Source organism: Notechis scutatus, chromosome 3 (genome assembly GCF_049901735.1).
Source record: "Notechis scutatus isolate UNSWTSFEM ecotype Mainland chromosome 3, rNotScu1.2, whole genome shotgun sequence".
NCBI classification, from domain to species: Eukaryota; Metazoa; Chordata; class Lepidosauria; order Squamata; family Elapidae; genus Notechis; species Notechis scutatus.
The window spans coordinates 114,968,369-114,990,000 of NC_142011.1; the positions used below are offsets into that span (position 1 = coordinate 114,968,369).

The following is a 21,632-nucleotide window of genomic DNA, read 5'->3' on the forward strand; positions in this document are numbered from 1 at the left end:
ATGAATGATCATCATCCTGGAGATGTTGCCATTTCCCCACCTTTAGCTTATCAGAGAAACTATGTATTTAAACTTCTTTAAACTCTTCTACCACAAAATAATAAACTGTATCTCTGAAAGTAGAAAATAGTACACCATCATTGTTTCCATGTCTTAAAGTTGAATATTTACTATTTATACTGCCTACATTTAAAAATTTCTAGGTTCTACTATATCACATGACCTAAAATGGACACCTAGCATAAAAAATGTCATCAAAAAAGCACAACAAAGAATGTTCTTTCTGCGCCAACTCAGAAAGTTCAAAATGCCCAAGGAGCTGCTGATTCAGTTCTACAGAGGAATTATTGAGTCTGTCATCTGCACCTCTATAACTGTCTGGTTTGTTTCTACAACCTAACAGGACAGACACAGACTTCAGAGGATAATTAAGACTGCAGAAAAAACAATTACTACCAACCTGCCTTCAATCGAGGACCTGTATACTGCACAAGTCAAAAAGAGGGCTGTGAAAATATTTAGAGACCCCTCACATCCCGGACATAAACTGTTTCAACTCTTTCCCTCAAATCAACACTCTGCACATCAGAACAATTAGACACAAGAACAGTTTTTTCCCCGAAAGCCATCACTCTGCTAAACAAATAATTTCCTCAACACTGTTCAACTATTACAAAGTCTGCACTACTATTACTGTTAATCTTCTCATCACTCCTTATCACCCCTCCCCTCCCACTTTTGACTGTATGACTGTAACTTTGTTGCCTGTATTCTTATGATCTATATTGATTGTTTCCTAGTATGATTTAATTGCTTATTGTACCCTATGATTATCATTAAGTGTTGTACCTTATGATTCTTGATGAATGTATATTTTCTTTTATGTATACTGCGAGTATTTGCACCAAGACAAATTCCTTGTGTGTCCAATCACACTTGGCCAATAAAGAATTCAATTCAATTCAATACATATCCAGTGTAACCAGAAGCATTACCTCACCAAGGTTTTTCATCAATAATGGAAACAAACCTAAGCTATGTATTAAAGTTTGAATGGAGACATTTGTAGATTGAAATGAAGCCGATCAAAATATGATAAGGACATTATCTATCATTGTATAAATGATATGAAACAATATTTGTTAATTCTACTGTCATTCCTTCCTCAACTTCTCTGTGCTTGAGATGAAAAAAGCACCAAGAAGAAAGAACAAACTGAATGGTAGAAATAATCATGGCTAGTGCTTGAGCAGGGAGTTGGACTAGAAGACCTCCAAAATCCCTTCCAATGCTGTTATTCTGTATTCTTATAACAGACAGTCTTGGATATGCATTACATGATTCAAGTCCCAAACTACCCAACCTCAGAATTTTTTCTAGATAATATTGGGTTATAATGCACTATATTATAAGTTGTATGTTTAATTTTAGGTGCAGAATTATATAACTTTAGGTTTATATTCACTTCACTGATCATGTTTTTGTGAAAGATACTCACAATTGCTGTTTTTGAAGAATTAGAGTAAAGCCCCATCTGTAATAGTGAGAAATAGGGTATGATTAGAATTTAAACAAACTAATAAGCCGAAACTAAACACATCTGGGGCTATTCTATAGGCACTTCAATAAACAACTACATCCCCAAAACCTGTAGTCCGTAAGTTCTTTTTTTTTTTTTAAAACAAGTTTTATTAAAAGTTTCAACAACAAACAAATCATTACATATTAAATCTTTCCCTGTCTTTCTACAATAATTTCCCCAATATTCTCATAAAACACAAACAAACACAAACAAACATAAAAAAATCTTTTAGTAAAGTACCTTGGCCCCAGTTACCTCTCTTTGCATGGGCTAAAATAATAGCACATATCACTCTTCACATTTCTATCTTATTTAATCCATCTTAATTAAATCATTAAATTTGTATCTTTTGCCCATTCATTTATCCCTCTATCTCTTCTTATAGTAAAAAGAATTTCTCCTGAAATCACTAATCAGAGTATGATGCCTTTCTATCCTCCCCCTAAGTTAGTAAAATTAACATTCAGCATAACAAATACCCAATTTGGTTCTGCTTGGTACATTCTATCCACCAAAAATGTTTAAATACATTGTATCCTCCTTTCCTTCGATATTTTATTACATTTTAAAAATCAATCATTATTAAAAACTTCAACATTTTAATTTCATATTAAATCTTAAACCATTCTAATTTACTATTTCAAATATAAATGTTACAATACCATCTTCTGTACCTTAGCAGAATCTTTCTTACAGAAATTTATATTTCATCCTTTGTCTCTAAAAAAATCCTCTTCTCCCATCCAATTTTAAAGCTTTGAGGCTTTTCTCCGCCTTTCCCTTTCTTTCTTCCCCCACCAAATCTTCCTACCCCCTTCTTCTTCTAACCTCTGCCTTGCTGGGATCCCTTCTCTGTTGTGTTCCCTTTTTCTCTTGTTTGTTATCATTATATTTACTTTGCATCATATTTTCTCTTTCTCAAATGTTTTTTTAGATCTTAAGTCCTTCATTTTCCTTGCTCTCTTCCTTCCTTCTTCCTTAAATAAGTTTTGGGATTCAATGAAGATGGCGTCTTCGTCTCTTCCTTGTTGTTCTTCTTCCGTTTCCATCTGTTCCATTGTCTGTTGGTAATTAACCAGCGCCATTTCTAGAAATAGAAAAGCTTTTTCCATGCCATCTTTGCAGGCTGCTTTTGTTTGCTCATATTCATCCCTCAGGTCTTCAAATAGGAAAGCCATTATAAATAAATCTTTTCTTTTCTTTATTCCTCTTTCTTCTTACACCAACCAAATATTCCGAGAGAAAGGCAAAACAATCCCAAAATCCACAATCCTCAATAAATCCAAGCAAGCCAAAATTCCCCCTTCCTCTTCCAGGGTGGTATCAAACAAATAAAAAAAAGAATCCAAATCTATATTTTAAAGCCTTATTAAGATTGTATTTCTGTCCTCAAGTCTTCAAGGCATCTCCTCCAACAAGATCCAAATTTATATATTTTCTTTATCCTCTCCCTTCCGGCTTAATTCCGTCGGGAGGGAGAGTAAACTTCCCTTCAGCACCTCAAAATAGCCGCTTTTTTTCTCTTGTGGAAGAAATCATCAGAAAACCATCTTTTCCAGGAATTAAATTAGATAAATCTCAAAGCCCTGGGTCGACCAAGAATAACTTTCACTTTCAATAACTTTCTCTTCTTCCTCCTCGCATACTTGCCCGGCTGTCAACTTCTTTGTGGCGGCCATTGCGGACCGCCGCTGCACCGTCCTGGTAACAGGGGTTCTGCCGGCCAGGGAGGGGGTCTGCAACACCCCAAACCCTTCCTCCGGATCCCCTTACCTTCAGCTACCCCTGCAGGGCAGCCTTGCTCCGCACCCGTCCGGTCGGAGCCCCAAACGGCTAGCGCAGCAGGGATCGCGCAGCTTCGCGAATCCCTACCGCTCGTGAAGCCGACAAACCGGAAACTCCCTAGTCCGTAAGTTCTTGATAGAAGATTTTGTTGATAGTAATTTTCTGCTTTTCTTTCTTTTTTGTGTGTGGAAAAGTTAGAGCAATAAAAAGTACCCTGAGCCTTGCAGGTAATTAAGACAATTCACTCCTTAAAAATTCTCTCTGTCCCCAAATCAAGTTGATTTTTCCTGTTTGCACATACTTTAAGGTGCTTGACCATTATCTGTACCACTCGGGAACAGAAAATGTTCAAAGAAGCTAAGAATGTATCTTCACAGAGGAATGCAAAATCTTTCCACGTGTCTTGCCTTTTTTTTGGCTATTGTTCCATTTCATGTATTAAATTTTGGCAAATATATATTAAGGCTTCTAGGAACAACTGGAACTTACTATGTTCTGTGCATAAAACTATAGATAGTCCTATAGTTTGTTTAATGACTGTTGAAAGTTACAATGGCACTGAAAAAAGTGAACGATGACCATTTTTCACACTTCAAACTATTGCAGCATCACCATAGTCACGTGATCAAAATTCAGACGCTTGGCAACTGACTCATATTTATGACAGTTGCAGTGTCCCGGGGTCATGTGATCCCCTTTCACGACCTTCTGACAAGCTAAGTCAATGGGGAAGCCAGATTTACTTAACAACATTACTAACTTAACAACTGCAATAATTCACTTAAAAATTGTGGAAAGGTCATAAAACGGGACAAAATTCACTTAACAATAGAAATTTTGGGCTCAATTGTGATTGTAAGCCAAGGACTATCTGTATAAAGAATAACAATCAGTGTTTGGACAGTTTGGACATTTAGATATCTACCAAGCTGTAAATATTGCCTCTGATAGCCACTTGCCGTGAAGGTGGTTTCAGTTTTTTTCGGATCCCCAAGTAAACCTTCGCCATATCCAGTAGCCATTCTCGCTCTGGCTTGACACTCTAGAGATGTACAATAGAAAGACAGTCCTCAATTCACAGATATAAAGAAAGGGTTACAAAATAAATCAGGATTATTTTGTCCATCTTTATTTCACTATATCCAGACATTTGACTAGCAATTACTATTAAAGCTTAATGCAGTGGAAATATTTTTTCTCTATACAAGTACACTTGAAATAGCTTTAGTCACTTGCATATGTAATCTATTTTACATATATAATGTAAATGTAATGCGAGGAGGTGGAGAGGGTTGGTAGTTTTAAATTTCTGGACATTTATATCTTGGAGGACCTCTCATGGACTATGAATGCTAACATGTTTGTGTAGAAGGCACAGAAGAGGCTGTACTTCCTGAGAATGCTCAGGAAGATAAATCTATCTCAGCATCTACTTCTGTCCTACTACCACAGCACCATTGAGAATGTCCTGACATACAGCATTCTTGTATGGTATGGGAGCAGCTTTGTAGCAGACAAAAAAGCTCTAACAGAGAATCATTAAAACTGCCCAGAATATCATCAGGCTCCAGCTACTAGCCCTAGACGACATCTTCGCATCTCGCTGTTTGAGGAAGTTGCACAACATTCTCAGAGACTCTTCCCATCCTGCTTACAATCTTTGTGAACTGTTGTCTTCTGGCAGAAGATACAGAACAATTAAAACTTGGACCACATGTTTTCTGAACAGTTTTTATCCCAGAGCTATAACTGCACTTAACAATGAACTTAAGGACCACCATCAGTGAGCTGTTGGACAGTATCACTTGGTCTGTTGTGTGGATGCTTGTGTGTTTTTAGGAGACAGGGAATTTTGGCATGTGTGTGTGTGTTTGGGGATTGTCATGTGTGTGTGCATGTTGAGTCTGGTCTCTGGGTGTTATGTGAATTTGTGTATATACTGTGTATATAGGTACAATGACAATAAAGAATTCAAATTCAAATTCAAATTATGCCAATTCAGCAAAAACTCAAGACTACTTCCTGGGTTCTTGAGAAAAGCAACATTCAAATTAGGAACTTAACTATTATATTTCCTTACTTTTATTTAAAATCCTCTTGTTCAATAACCTAAGACCTAAGAATCCTAATTCATAGGATTCATTTCCATAAGATGCCTCAGCCAAAAACTGTGCATTAAATTTGTAGTGCCATATAAAAAAAGAGATCCCAGACTATCTTGCACTATCTTGCAGCACTGTAGCCAGGAGTTGCAACAGCCTGCCAATTAAGCCCCACACATATGTGGGTCTGAGTGAAACTGGCCTCCCCATTTATGAGTTATCTGATGAATACCAATACCAATGTCTTTTTGACCAATAGGGAGCAACTGGGATGACTTGAGATCAGGGGTGGGATGCAAATATTTTTACTACCAGTTCTGTGGGGGTGGCTAGATGGAAGTGGCTAGGTGGACATGGCCATGTGACTGGGTGGGCGTGGCTTCTTTTGTGTGTGCAGCACCCCACCCATGCTCCATTTTTTGGCCTCCTGGGCCTCAGGGAAGCTCCTGGGTGAAGCAACAAGACAGAGAGGGGGATCCCAGCGTAGCTGATCGTCGGAACAGCTGATCATCAGGAGGAAAAAAAAAGAAACATCGGTTCGGCCGAATGGTAGCATTTTTTACTACCGGTTCGCGCGAACCTGGCTGAACCGGTAGAATCAGGAGTGGGATTCAAATTTCTTAACAACCAGTTATGTGGGCATGGCCTAATTTATGGGTATGGCTTGGTGTTCATGTGACTGGGTGGTGTAGCTTGCTGACTGGACGTGGTTAGGTGGTCATGTGACGGGTGGGCATGGCTAGGTGGCCATGTGACTGGCAAACCAAATATAAGTGGTCCTCACTTAATGGCCAGTTGCTTAGCAAGTGTTCTAATTTACGACTGACCTCCCCAGAGCTACTTGACCTGTTTTTGGTGTTTTGACAGCCATGCACACACACACACACACACACGACCAGTTACAACATCCCACACAGTCTTGTGACTGAGGTTTTCTATGTTTTTTGCCAGTTTCCAACAATTCCTTGTGGTTTCCAGTTAAAAATGCCCATTGGGGAAAATGGACTTGTTTAACAACCACAGTGTTTGCTTAATGACCACAGGGTTCATTTAATGACCATGGTGTTTGCCTAACCCAGGGGTCTGCAACCTTAAACATTCAAAGAGCTTTCGATTTTCTTTTAAACAGTTATCTCTTATCTCTGTCTCTTGTCTCTTTCTCTCTCTCTCTTTCCCTCCCTCCCTGTCAGCCTTCAAGATTTCCTTCCTTTGCTTTGCATCTTTCGGCTGTCATAAGTAACAGGGGGAGGAGGGGAGACATAGTAATGGGAAGCGAGCTGGAGGTTTTACAAAAAAGAACTGTTTAAGTTGGGGGGAAGTTTCTTGCTTATGTTTCTTTCCTATGCTATGCTCAAGCGCTGCTCTTTATCAAAATATGTCAAGGTCAACGGACAGAGGCCTCATCACCACCTGGAGATGCCCACATGACATTATATACAACTTTTTATTGGATGGACAGTTTAAACTATTGTGGGTGGGAACATTGCCATCACTTTGTACATGTGATTTACGTGCTCATTTTCTCAGATTCAGAATTCCTTTGATGCTACCACTTGATTTCCAGTAAAAGATATATTTTCTATAATTAATGGAGTCTAAGTATTTCTTTCTTGGATTTTGAATGGAACACCAGCTGACACTCCCTCTCTCTCTCTCTCTCTCTCTCTTTCTCTGTCCGTGGAGGAGGGGGAAGGAACCTCTGAACTAGTGCTGGGTGGTGGGAGTCTGATGAGCCAGTACTGAAGACCAGATGGCTAGCAGGGAGGTTGTCTGTTCTATCTTTTCCTCCATTGTTTCTGTTGTCTCCTCTCTTTCCTGGACTCTGATCTTCCTTCATTATTAGTTGTAGGTTATTTTCTATTTTCCCATTGACACCTTGCAATAGGTTTTTTATCTCTTGGTGATTCTTTGTCATGGTATCCTTAATGCTTTGAAACACCAACACAATTTCTTTTGAAGTCTCACTCATTTCCCCCTGATGGAGCATCTTGTCTTATTTTAGTAAGTCCCGCTCCTACTCAATAGTAAAAAAAACAATATATTCAAGTCTAATGTTGCTCCTCAGAAAGTACAATAATCATAGTTCTTTACATCTCAGGATTATTCAATCAGTTCCATTTAGATAGTCCAGGCAGCTTTCCAAAAGTCAAAAGTCACTTTAGAGTCTTCCTTATTTTCACAATAGAGTCTCCAGTAATCATAAAGTAGATAGTTATAGAACAGTAGGTATTACTGCAGTCCTCCAGATGAATGTTGTTTATTTCTCTTAACAGAAATTTTCCCAGGCTTGTAGGGGTACGGTATATTTTCCATTCATCAGTAGGTGGCACTCTCAGCTTAGGTTTCAGCGTTGTTTTAAATCTGACAAATTAATTAATCCAATTTTAATTCAATTTATGGAAGCAAGTTGGCTATTCAAGTAGATAGTTTCAGCATTTTATAATGCCTTTCCAAAACAAAGCCTACCCAGTTTGAAAGTCCAATTTTTAATGTTTTAAAAAGTTTTTAACTTTTCTCCCCTTAGTTCCTCTCTTTTGGGTCTAGGATTTTTCTCTGTATAATTATTTGCCACTTTAACAAATAGTTCTGAGTCTCTTTTCCTGAATTTTTTTCCCTTTTGAGATTAGATTCGAGATTAAAAAAAGGAATGATCTCACCCAGCTCCAGTCACTGTTCATCTACACCACTCCTGCACTTGTTGCCTCGGCTGTCCCAGCTTCACAGCAGCAATGATGTCTGCCTCTTCTCCTCATTGTGGATGAGAGGGGAAAAGCCCTCAGTTGGGCGGAAGAGTTGCGGCTCTCCACAACCTGCAGGGCACCCCTCTTTTCTTCACTACCCCTACAGGCTTTAGCTTTAGCTCCTTTCAAAGCCCTCCAATGGGGAGAACTCAGCGCGGGAGCACGCAGACCTGCTCCTCATGTCCAATCTCACCGCAACATCAGCTGGAAGTCCCTGGGATTTTGCAACCTTGAAAACCATGGCTAGCTCTGGTGAAGACTAATGAGAGCTGGAAGATGGGGAAGAATTTGGAACAGGACTGGAGGGCAACTGTGAAAGCCCTGACCTGGGAGAGGAACGAGAGGTTCTATCAACCTGGAGAAGGAGCTGGAGAACCACAGCCGAGCCTGGCTCCTGCTCTAAGACAGCCACATGAAGGCCGACAGCACTGCTCTAATCCTCCAAGAGACAGAGGGAGTATCCAATGCCAAGGGATTGGCCACGATCCTCTTGGCATCAGAAAATCAGAGGAAGCACCAATGGGGGTGATCCAGAGGATCCAGAGCCAAGCTATGCCATCTGAAGGGATAGCACAACCTGTGCCAAGCCCAGAGGGGGAGTCCTGACATAACCATTGACCAGAGAGTTGAATTCATTGAAGAAATGTTTGGGGAGCTCAAGGCCCATTCCCACATGGAAAAGCCCATTTATGTACCTGGACCGGTAGCAACAGCCCATCCCGCTGACCCAATATCCCTGATCCCTGCAGGGCCAGTGAGGCAAGATGATTGTCAGATCCCAGAGTTGAAAGTGAAATTCAGAGGAGAGGTGGAACAGCTGGGGTACTTCCTCACCCAGGTTTGGAACTTCACGGCACACCATGGACCCAGCTTCCAGGATGATGAAGCCAAGGTAAGCTACATCACTGTGGCTCTGGAGGGGATGGTGGCTAACTGGGTGGTTTCATCCATGATACTGCCACCAAAGAGCTGTATGACTTTGACTACTTCATCATCACTCTCAGATGATGGTTCAAGGACCCTCTGGCAGACCAGAAAGCAAAGAGAAGAATCATGACCATCTGGCAGGGCAGATTATCGATCATGGCTTACATCCAAGAATTCCAGGGGTTGGCTAGCTGGCTCACAGACTTGCCACAAGACATGGAATGGAATACTTCCAACAAGGCCTCATCCTGGAAGTCCTAATCACCTGCCTGTCCTAGAGGTCACCCAGAACCCTGTACAAGTGGTACATCCTGGCAAGGTGGAGATCGACTTCACCATTATCCACGAAACCATAGAGAGAGGTCTGTGAGTGGGCAGAGTGCGGGAGAAGAGGATGACTCCAAAGATGAGTAAGGGAGAGTCCAATCCCAAGGAGTACACATGAGTCTGTCTCTTTTGCAGCAGAGAGGGTGATCAGGCAGCCAATTGCTCAAGCACTCAGAGGGGACCTACGACTAAGCACCCCTCATTAAAAAGAGGGAAAGCTATGGCCAAACCCAAGACTACTGCTAGAGAAGGGGACAAAGTTAAAGAGTTTTTCCCCTTCAGTGAGGAGGAAGATAACATGGTGAAGAGCCATGGTCAGAGAGAATGGCAGCAGTGATGATAATCCACTGGTGATTGGTGTCTCAAAACCAATGGTAGTAAGGCTGCAACTAAAAGTAGCCTCTTCAAGATGGAAAATGGAATTAGTAACTTTAATAGTCTCTGTATATACTCAATATCTTATAAGCCCAGTTGTAGCGGAGGGGCTTGGAATGCAACTCTGCAAATTAAAAGTACTGATGGCATTCCAACAGTTGGACAACTCCTTAGCAGCTCCTCTAGATTTGTAAGAGAACCCGTGGAGATGAATATCTATGTGGAACCCGTATGTTTCACTGTGGCGCTAAATATGGATATGGCTTTAATTTTGGGATTCACGTGGCTAGAGAAATGGAATCTGGCAGTATGGGTGAGGAAATGTCTAAGTTCAGGTCCCACTGGGATGCTGCCATTCTGGTGGGAGCGGATTGGGGGGATTCTTTGTGCAGGATTTTGATTGTTTTGCTTTGCTGTATGTTGTGGGAAATAGGGAGATGGCTTTGAGCCATCTGCTAGAATGAAAAGCATCCCCCCCTGGGCATCAAGTTTGATGGAGACCCCCAGCAGTTGGGTGTCAATTCGCAAAGCATCCCTGAACTGCTCTCGAGTTGCCATGGACAAGGGGGATGGGAGAGCGAACTTCGTTGCTGCCTGAAGGAGCTGGTATCTCAGTCAAAGCACGGCACATTCCACCCAAATGGCCAAGGCCGTCTCCATGGGAGCCCACAGTGGCTGGAGGGAGGGACTTTTACAACCCATGAAATTGCTTCATTGGGGAATGTGACTGATGACACATATTGGGAGGAGGGGGAAACAGGGTCAGAGGCAAAGCGCGAATTAACTGAGGTCAGATTTGGCTCCACCTGGTCTGTGCTGGCATGAAACTCCTAATAAATAACTGAGTTTCTTTTGAAGCTTGGCCTGAGACCCCTGATTTAATTCGGGCATCTGTTGGAACTCTGACAGTGAGCCAACTCCCCCAAAACTAATAAAATTGACCAGGATTCTTGAGCCCTGGACTCTCCATCCAGTCCCCAACAGCTGGGGTGCATGGAGAGAAACTCAGGCTACCATGGCAGAGGGCAGATTATCCAAAGAGAACCTGCTTCAGGCGACCCTGAGCAGGGTAGAACTTGCTACCACCCAAGGAACTTCAGGAACCAGCAACCCGACCAGAGCCAAATTGCAGCCCTCCCTGGACATCAAAGATAAGAGGCCCATCACAATGACTGAAACAAGAAAAGATGAGTATTGGTGGAAAAAAATCACTAAAGCAGCTGAGGTTGAACTCTCTCACCCCAGAGCCCAGGGCTGAGGAAAACTCCTGAGCAAGCTAGGAAGAGTGGAATGGACTGGGAACATGCCAGACTCCCAAAAACTCTGATGGAACCATTGCGGGGATCTGTAGAACAGCTGAGGGAGAAATTTGAACGAACTACCCTTTGAAAGGAGGGGCTGTCATGCCAACCAAAAGAGAGGGGGGTTACAACTGAGCCCTTTGAAGCAAGGAGAAACAGACGGGAATGCAGCCCCCCTTCTCCACTACCCAGAGGAGAATGAGCCCAAGACGGTGGTCCCCACACGTAACAGGCAAGCCACCCTAGGGGGATGGCCCCTGCCCTTCCCTTCCTCCGAACCAGAGCTGAAAGGGACCGCCAAACACACCAAGCACAGGAACATGGGGCCCATCATGGCGAGGGAGGAGCAAGGCTGAACGAACCACCACGATTCAGGGGGAAATTCAATAGGGACTCAGGTCAAATGACTCTATTCCTTGACATTGCTAGAGTCCACCTAAAGTGCTATGGCCACCTCTATCCATCGCACAGAGCCATGGTGAATACCATCGCCAGGAGGCTAGAGTGAGAAGCAAAGGAATGGCTAGCAGCTCTCCATAAGAGGAGAGCTGCAAGACATCAACGATTTCCCGCAAGAGCTAGAAACCAGATTTGAGAAGGCGGAGGAGGAACCGTACATGGAGGATGAGCTCTGAAATCTAAAGCAGAGGGGGCAACCCATTAAGGAACACATCCATGAATTCAGGAGAGTCATGGGGAAGCTACTTCCTTTGCCAGAACAACTATTAGTTAACTTTTTCAGAACGAGCCTGGACAAGCAAATTGCGCAGGTAACCATCTACAGGGACATTCCAAATCGGAGTGGTTCCGAGTGGCCATAAAAGTTGACTGTGGATTGTGCACAAATGACATGTGGAAACAACTGGATACCAAGGAGAGAGACCAAACAGACTAGAGGCCATCCAGTCGATGAGAGATCGCAGCAGCACAGCCGGCCCCAAAACCAACCCTCCCACAAAGCCAGTTGAAATGCTACAAATGTGGAGGGAGGGGCACATCGCCTCGGCATGCACAACCCCAGCTCTGAAAACCAAACCAGAGCCACCACCCATGGCACGACCGAATGAGGCCCCAGGCGTGCCACCAACACATCCTGAGCCCAAAAGTTGACCGAATGAGGCCCCAGGCGTGCCACCAACACATGTCGAGCCCAAAAGTTGACATATGTGTAGCCATTTTAGTTAGTGCGGTATTACAGTATTTGCTATCCTTTCTCTTTTCATTTACCCCGTAAGTGAGGTTTCGAGCTCACCACATTTCAGTGGATAGAAGAGGGATAGATAGTGGAGGAAGTTTTGGCTAGGTAACATTCTTTCCCCTGGGAACAGGCAGTGTCCCTGCAGATGGCTGAAGGTGGGGTTTCGAGTCACTGGAATAGAATAGAATAGAATAGAATAGAATAGAATAGAATAGAATAGAATAGAATAGAATAGAACAGAATATCTTTATTGTCATTGCATTCCCCGAATACAATGAAATTTGAAAGCTACTCCAGCACAGTGCCCCAAACACCACATCACAATCACACTACAGAGTATTTAAAAATTAAAATAATTAAAATAATAATAATAATTAAAAACCTAGTCTAAAACCTATCTAAAACATTTAATAAGTTAGATAGTTTAAAAATGCCACTGTATACATAGGACTAAATCACAAATGCACTGTTTGATTCAAGACAACTACTGCCTTGGAAAATAAACTGTTTCTCAATCTATTAGTTCTCATTTTAAGACACCTATAACGCCTCCCTGATGGTAACATGAAATATGAATGACCAGGATGACAACAGTCTGTGGAGATTTTTAGTGCTCTAGAGAGAAGTCTGGTCTTCGCAATCTCTTCCAAAGAAGAAAGAGAGCAACCGATGATTTTTTGTGCTGTGTTTATAACTCTCTGGAGCATCTTCTTATCCACTGCAGAGCATCCAGCTTACCACACCATTACACAGTATGCCAAAATGCATACTGGTAGAATGGTAAAAAGTAATCAGCAACTTCTCACCCAGGCCACTCTTTTTCAGCAAGAAAGTGCAGGTGCTCTTGGGTCTTCTTTGCAGTGGCCATAGTGTGGACCGACCACGTAAGGTTGTCGGAAATATGAGTTCCTAGAAATTTAAAACTATGAACTCTTTCCACACAATCTCCATTAATATATAGTGGGAGATGCTCTGCTTTGAATCTTCTGAAGTCTATAATCAATTCTTTGGTCTTTTTGATGTTCAGGGTGAGGTTATGACTCTTGCACCACAAGACCAGTCTGAGAACCTCTGACTTATAGGCCATCCCATCTCCTCCTGATACGAGTCCCACCAACATGGTGTCATCTGCAAATTTTATTATAGAGTTAGTGGGACAAGAGGGAGTGCAGTTGTAGGTGTAGAGTGAATACAAAAGGGGGCTCAGCACACAGCCCTGTGGAGAGCCAGTGCTGAGAACAAGAATGGAGGAAAAATAGCTGCCAATCTTAATGGTTTGGGGTCTGTTAGTAAGAAAGTCCCTTATCCAACAGCAGATGTGAGAGGAGAGGCACTGGAGGTGCTAGACTGAACGCTGATTGGGGAATGTGACTTTGGTGGGTTGTTTCTAACTTTCAATATTATAGGGTGTAATTCCAGGGTCGGATCAGATCTGGAATTACAACAGACTTTGCCAATTTGATGTATACCTAAATAAAAGGAATTTGTTTTGGAAAATGGACTTTGCAAGTTTCTTTTTTAATCTGTAGAGGTCCCTCCTAATCCAGTTGAAGAGGGTGGGGGACTCCAGCCAATGATGACCAATTGCCGGGTCCTTATGACAGTGAGGACGATGGTGAAGATGATCCAATGGTGAGTGAATCGATCCACCCCTTCGTCCTCCCTATATGTCTCACAGCCCCAAAGACCCAGGGCACTTTTCAAGCCCTAATAGACTCAGGTTGCACTAGATCAGGGGTCCCCAACCACCGGGCCCCGGACTGGTACCGGTCCTTGGATCATTTTGTACCGGGCCACAAAGAATGAATAATCGTGATTAAAATATATATAAAAATATGTTTTTGCTTCCGGGTGTCTTATTTTGAAAGACAACCACTTCCGCCCTCGCCTAACTTCCGCGCTTGACTCTTTGGCGCGTATTTATCCTGCATCAGCAATGCAAGCTAGCCCTCACAAAATGAGCCAGAAACAGAGTTCACTGGAGAGTTTTTTTGAAAAGGGTAAGTTATGGGTTCATCGCTTATTTATTTACTGTTATTGGAACTTTCACGCCCCTACCCGGTCCTTGAAAAAGTGTTTCTGCGTGAAACTGGTCCCTGGTACAAAAAAGGTTGGGGACCACTGCACTAGATGCCTGATTAACCTAGCCATGGTCCTGAAACTGTGGATTAGAGTGAAGAGACTGGCCCACCTGATCAGATTCGAACAGGTTGATGGGGAGGAGCCTATGCCACCCATCTAACTGAATCAGTGAAGCTTGAGCTAGCAATTCTGGGAAGCAATTCAATTCATAATAGCCACTAAAATGACAGATATGGTCATACTGGGGCTCTCTTGGCTAGACAAGTGGGGCCCGACAATCTGGTGGGAAGGGGACACCCAGAGGCTGAGGATAGCTAGGGGGCCCAAACCCCTCCCACACCAGCAAATTGAACCATCACCCATGTAGGAACCCCCCCCCAAAGGCCCCTCCAGAACTTTTGGCAGCCACCTCGACAAAACCCCAGAGGTCAAACAGATCCCTAAAGACTATCAGGACCTTGCGAAAGTATTCAGCAAGGCCGAGTGCAATGTTGGCAACCCCCATTAACACATAAGCAACTTCAAAGTTTCCTGGCTTTTGGAAATTTGTATAGACAATTCATTCCTTCTTTTGCAGAGGTACAAAAAACCGGTCCTTCTCTGACCAAACCAAAACCTAACCAACCTCTCGCTTGGACAATGGACTGTCAAAAATCCTTTGAAACTTTAAAGTGCCTTTTCACAGCAGAGACTATCCTCCAATATCCTGATCCAAATAAATCCTTTGTAGTCCAAGCCAATGCCAGTGATGTGGCTGTAGCAGCTGTGCTACTTCAAAAGAACTGTCAAAACCAGCTGATGCCTTGTGTTTATGTGTCAAAGAAGTTGACTGACACCGAATGCAGATGGGCACTTTGGGAAAAGGAGGCTTTTGCTGTGCAATGGGCTCTCCTATCTTGAAGACATTTTCTGGAGGGAGTTAAGGAGCCTTTTGAGGTGTGGACTGATCACAAAAACCTCGAGGCTCTGAAGACTCCTCAAAAACTTTCCCCTAAACAAGTTCACTGGGCTCAATATTTTAAGCACTTTAGTTTCAAACTAAGATATATTCCAAGGGGGAAAAAAACCTATTGGCTGATGCCTTCTCCAGAAAACCCCAATTTGACAGCCAATGAGAGGAGAAAGTGCGTGCCATGATCTCTGAAGCCCAGCCAGCAGCCCAAGCAACCACTAGAGTGCAAGCCAAACATTGTTCCAACCTTCCTGGAGACAAGTTGACAGCAGATTTAAAAGCTGCGCTGTCAAATGATGCATGGTTTAATGAAAACCAGATGGACTTAACTTTGAGGGAAGGGTTGGCTTCGAAAGGAAGTAAAATCTATGTGCATGAGACTAATGGTGTTAAAGTGGAGTCATTTTGACTAGGGGGACATTTTGGATTTCTAAAAACCCTCCATTTAGTGAGGAGACAGTTTTGGTGGCCAAAGATGAAAACCGACATAGAGGACTATGTAAAAAGCTGATCAATTTGTGCAACCATGAAAAACAGACCAGGGAAACTGCCTGGGTTTCTCCAACAAGTAGCTGAACCAACAAAACCCTGGGAGGAGATTGCAATGGACTTTATTGTTGAACTCCCAGGCAGCAGTGGGAATACAGTGAATTGGACTGTCATTGACTTAATGAAGTCCTGTATGAACATTTATTCCAGGGGGTCTTCATCTATTTGATTGACATCTTAATTTATATGAAAACCATGGAGGAGCATACGAAGCTGTAGAGACTGCTCTGCAAAAGTTATTGGTGGCACAGTTGTATATGAAACTTTCCAAATTTCACCAATCCAAATTGGACTATCTAGGTTACCGGGACTCCCATGAGGGAGTGGAGATGGAGCTAGAAAAGGTGCAAGCAGTACTGGAATGGGAGGTGCCACACATCTGAAAGCAATTGCAGAGCTTCCCTGTCTTCATGAACTTTTATAGACAATTCATTTCCACTTTACTCAAATTGCTTTGCCATCAACCAACTTGTTAAAAACTAAACAGGAGGGAGGTCTAAATCCAGAGGGGCTCAAATGGTCCATGGAATGCCAGAAGGCTTTTGAGAAACTCAAGTGATTATTCTCAGCTGAACTAATTCTGAAACCCCCAACCCCCATAAGCCTTTTGTCATACAGGCAGACACAAGCAATGTAGCAATTGGAATGGCCTTGCAATCAGGTGCTTACATCTCTCCAAAACTATCTGAGGCAGAATGTGGATGGACAGTTTGGAAAAAAGAGGCTTATGTGGTAAGATGGGCATTACTCACATGGGACACTTCCTGGAAGGGAACAACAAACCTTTCAAAGTCTGGACTGATCATAAAGAAAAGTCTAGAAGTGTTGAACCCTCCCCCGAAAGCTGTCCCCTAAAGTGAGGTGGGAGCAATACTTCAATTGATTTAACATTATGTTAAAGTATTTGCCTGGGGGAAGAAACTTTCTAGCAGATGGCTTCTCCAGAATGCCTCAGTGTAATAGTACCAAGAAGATGGTGGTGGATGTCATCATTTTCTCCAATCAAATAGCATCACTAGTCACCACCAGAGTCCAGTACAAAGCACTGCCTGATTTGGGTGAGGACTGGGATTTTTACCTGGGAATAAAAATAGCCCTGCTCCAAGATGAATGGTTTTTAAAAAAACAAGGAAAACATATGCATGCGCAATGGACTTGCATGGGTGGTCAGCAAACTGTATGTGCCAGCCAGCCAGCCAGCCAGCCAGCCAAAGGCTCTTAGTCTTGCAGAGAAACCATGACTCTAAAACCACAGGACATTTTGGTTTCATTAAAACCCTATATCTGGTCCAGCATCAATTTTGGTGGTGGGGCATGAAAAAGGATGTAGAAGCTAAATGGCTAGTTGCCCTATATGTGCAGCAGCAAAAAGGATGATGAGCAAGCCATGGTGGCTATTACAGCAAATGGCTAACCCATCAGCATCCTGGAAAGAAATCTCAGTGTATTTTATTGTTGAGCTACCTGAAAGTTCTAGGAACACAGTAAATTGGGTTACCACTGACCTTTTTTCAAAACAAGCACATGTCATGGTGTGCCCAAAGATCTCTTCTGCACAAACCCTGGCAAAACTCTTTGTGCAATACATTTATTATCTGCCTCGGGCTCCCAAAAGAATTATCTCTGATCATGCATTGCAATTCACCTCTCAATTCTGACAATTATGTGGGAAATTATGTGGGACTACTCAAGGTCTTAGTTCCTCCCATCATCCTCAGACTAATGGTGCCCATGAACATACCAATGTATATTGAAGGGAGGTCAAATTAGGTTTCATTTAGGGCTGCATCAGGGTTGTGTTTGACCTGGGAGGGCTGGTGTGTGTGGCTGGGGGGGCATGGGCAGGGTGGGCATGACAGCACTCTGCCTCCTGCAGGACTCTGCCAGCCAAAATGGGGCACAGGGGTTAATTACAAAATGTGGGCTTTGCTTTGTGACATCCAGATCCAGTGAGCAAGGGGTGTGAACTGCACAGAAAATACACTTTTGTTTAGTTATGAAGAAATATCCCCAAAGTCAGATGTACACTAAATGAAGACTGACTTTTAGCTACAAATCTTTCCAGCAAACAGCAAATTTTGAAGCTCCAGGTAAAGAGGATTCATTTTAGAATGAGTAACCACAGTTTGCATGTTGGAGTTTCTAAAGGAATGCTGGGAAACTCTGTATTTTAAAGAACATTTGAGGGATGGGCACAGAATAGCCCTTCTCTGCCTGAGGCTGTAGAGACCTGGCACCAATCAAAACACTGTTTGTGAAGCAACTGATCAACACTGACAGGGCAAGCCACTAGTATATGAAAGAGAAAACTCCATTCCCTTCTGGTACTGATGATGTTACCTAGTTTGGTAATGAAACATCTGCAAGAAAACCATCAAGCTCAGAGAGCACCAAGGACCCCACAGTTCAACCAGGGGTGGGATTTTACCAGTTTGGACTGGTTCTATAGAACCAGTTGTTATGATTCTGCGCAGTTCAGAGAACTGGCAAATCGTGCCCCTGGCTCGCCCCACCCGTCTCTGCCTGCCCCTCCCCTCCCCACCCAGTGAGTCCTTATCGCACATGCGCGACATCACGTGCATGCCCAACATTGTGGACTGCGTTCTCCCCTGCCCCGTCACTCCTTAAGGTATTTTCCTCCCTCCTGACGATCAGCTGTTTCAATGATCAGCTGTGCCGGGATCCCCCTCACTGTCTTACTGCTTCACCCAGGAGGCTTTCCTGAGGCCCAGGAGGCAAAAGGGGGTGCACAGGGTGGGTGGGAGCATGGGGTGGGAGCTGCATCCCCCTGTGCTCTGTTTTTTGCCTTCCTGGGCCCCAGGGAAGCTCCCTGGGAGCAAAAACGCCCCCCAGGAGACTTCCCTAGACCCAGGAGGCCCAAAAATTGGGCGCAAAATCCTAATCCAGAACCACACCCCAGAGCAATCATAATGCAAAATCCTCACTCCAGCCTCACCTCAGAGCAATCAAAATGCAAATTCCTCACCCCACCTCAGAGCAACCACAATTCCCTTACTAACCAGCTTTCCACATTCTCCTGAGTGCAGGGCAACAAAAGAAGACCATGAGATTATCAGTTTAAAAAAATGCAACCAGACCTCCCAACTTCTCAGGGAAAAAAGATCTCACAAAATTAGAAGGTCTGATTGAACTTTTTTTTTTTACTGGTAGCCCCATGGTCTTCTTTTGTTGCCCTGCATGCTGAAGAACAGAGCTTGAAAGCAGGTTAGTGAGGGAAATGTGGTTGCTGCAGGATTTTGCAAGAGGCCGTCTAGGCCAAAAACAGGGTGCGGGGAGGCACATGCCCCATGGTCCATTTTCGCTAGCAGAGGTGCCATGGTCCTTTGCTATTTCCAGGCCAACCTCATGGGCCAGATCTGAGTATCCCATGGGCCGGATTCGGCCCGTGGGCCTTGAGTTTGACACCCCTGGTGTATCGGAACAGTACTTGATGTGTTATGTCAACTATCAGCAGCACAATTGGGCAGACCTGCTCCCATTTGCAGAGATGGTATATAACAATGCATTACATAGCAGCGCTGGCTTTGTCTCTTCCTGAGTTGTAACTGGCAGAGACTTCGTTGCCCTGCCAGAACTCCCACAGGAGGCACCTAAGTGCCTCTCCCTAATAGAATAGGAGAAACAATTGCAAATTACATGGCCAGTACTTCGCCAGGTATTGGCTGAGACCAGATAAACATATAAGAAATATGCTGACAAAAACAGAACCCTGCAGAAAAAAATTGAAGTAGAGGATGAAATTTATTTGTCTACCAAGTATCAGCAGTCTAGACAACCTTCATAAAAGCTTGGATCAAAATTTTGGATCAAAAGCTTGCGGGGTGGGTGCTGGACTAGAAAACCTCCAAAATCCCTTCCAATTTTGTTATTCTGTACTGTTGTGTCAATTTGTCCGATTTTTATACCTGTTTCTCTTTGAGTAGAAGCAACTTTTGATCCTTGATGACAAAGTAACGTTCCTGAAATTTGTTTCCCAGAAGCTTAGCCAATTCCTCACGGCATTTCAAAAGACCATATTTTGGGCTCTCACGTTTAGTATCTACAGCAAAATAGAGACATTGAAAATGTTTTATAAAAAGAAGTTATATTTCAAATACCAGGCAAATTAGTTATAGAATCATTATTTAGTAGTTATGTGACAAGACATGTGACATCTTTTTAATTTCACGATTCTTTGCTAAATCTGAATATCTTTTTCTAAGGAAAGTTGGCAATGGGAATAGATACATCCTGTAGAGCTCCTGAAGATGGCTGTTGAAGTGGTTGCATGCCTACTTGTTGCTGTCTGCTATAAGCCTTCTTTCTTTAGTGACCAGGGGAGCGATTGACCAGCCATGTAGTTCTGCTGTTAAGCAGCCTCCAGTCTTGGTGTCTCTCCTCCATTTTAGGAGCAATGCAAAGCAAAATGTTTTGAAATGAAAGCTTATCAAAGAGAGATCCAACCTAGAATTAAGGAGAAATTTCCTGTCAGAACAACTAATCAATGGTAAAGCTTGCCTCTCCAAGTTGTGGGTGCTCGATTGCTGGAGATTTTCAAAAAAAGATTGGACAAACATTTGTCTGGAATGGAATAGCTTGGAAGTTGGACTAGAAGACCTGAAAGGTCCCTTCCATTCTGTTATTCTGTTAATTCTTGGGTAAATACGATCATCAACATCAAAAAGATTTCACATTGCTGTTTTAGTGAGAGATGATAGATACTGGAAAACATGCATTGTATGACTTATTCCTCCTCCATAAAATACTTTTGGACATACTCTTTTATATTATCAGGCCAGCTATGTCAGTACTATCTTCCCTATAGCACCTTTCCAAATTTTCAGTCAGAAATCAACTTAGCCTTATATGCAAGGAACAAAGTTCAAATCCATTTCTATACAGACAATAATGCTATAGAAAATGTTCTGATGATTTTAAAAACAGTAACAAGTATATTTATCTCTTAAATAATAGGCTCACTCACCTGTGAAAAGGCAGCTTCCTTGCTCGATGGACACCTTTTTCACAAGTAAATATGCAGAGCTGGGTTTTGGTAACTTGCACCACTGTAGGGCCTGCTCTAGAACTTTCTCCTTGGGATGCAAAGGACGCTCTGAAAAATGATGTTCAGAAAAAGAGTCCAAAGTTTAGTATATGCAGGTATCAGGAGGCAGCCAGGAAACTAAACATCAGAAGTATGTTAAAGTGTATTATATCTTTATGCCGGGACGAACAGAATATCTGATAGAAAAATTGACCCAGACTCTTGAGGTTGAAAAGGACTGGATGAGGAAGAACAAACTCAGATGGGTTGTGGCAAACAACCATGCTGTGACCTATTCACAACTGAGCCATGTGAGTGGCATGCTGGTATGCATGGCATGCATGGATATGCATGCTGTTCAACTTGTCCACCATTCATGCAATTGAGCTGCACTTGTGCATGTCAGCCTGCCACTTGCATGGCCCAATTCTCCTCTCTACCACTTGCCAGGCCACCAAGCTGCAAAGGTTGGGGACTGCTGTTGTAGAAGGTATACTTGCTACTGGTAGGTTTCAGGATCTAATTTAAAATGCTGGCTATCAAATGTAAGTCTGTTTATAGCCCATAACTTTATTTTGAGGTATGGCATATCATTTAACAACCATTCAAAGTTGCCAACAGATCTCCCAAACACTATATACAACCCCGTTTCAAAGTTACAAAGCCT

At 42.9% G+C, this 21,632-nt stretch overlaps 1 protein-coding gene across 1 annotated transcript in view; it reads right to left on the reverse strand.

The window, feature by feature from the left end:
- Window positions 1-21,632, reverse strand: part of ARAP3 (ArfGAP with RhoGAP domain, ankyrin repeat and PH domain 3) — a 178,058-nt gene that overhangs the window by 34,159 nt on the left and 122,267 nt on the right. Inside the window, exons 27-30 of the mRNA XM_026683190.2 lie at window positions 20,906-21,034; window positions 19,848-19,981; window positions 4,327-4,409; window positions 1,499-1,534 (exon numbers count right to left, since the gene is read on the reverse strand). Coding sequence (XP_026538975.2) covers window positions 1,499-1,534; window positions 4,327-4,409; window positions 19,848-19,981; window positions 20,906-21,034 — 382 coding nt within the window. The remainder of the gene's footprint in view (window positions 1-1,498; window positions 1,535-4,326; window positions 4,410-19,847; window positions 19,982-20,905; window positions 21,035-21,632) is intronic.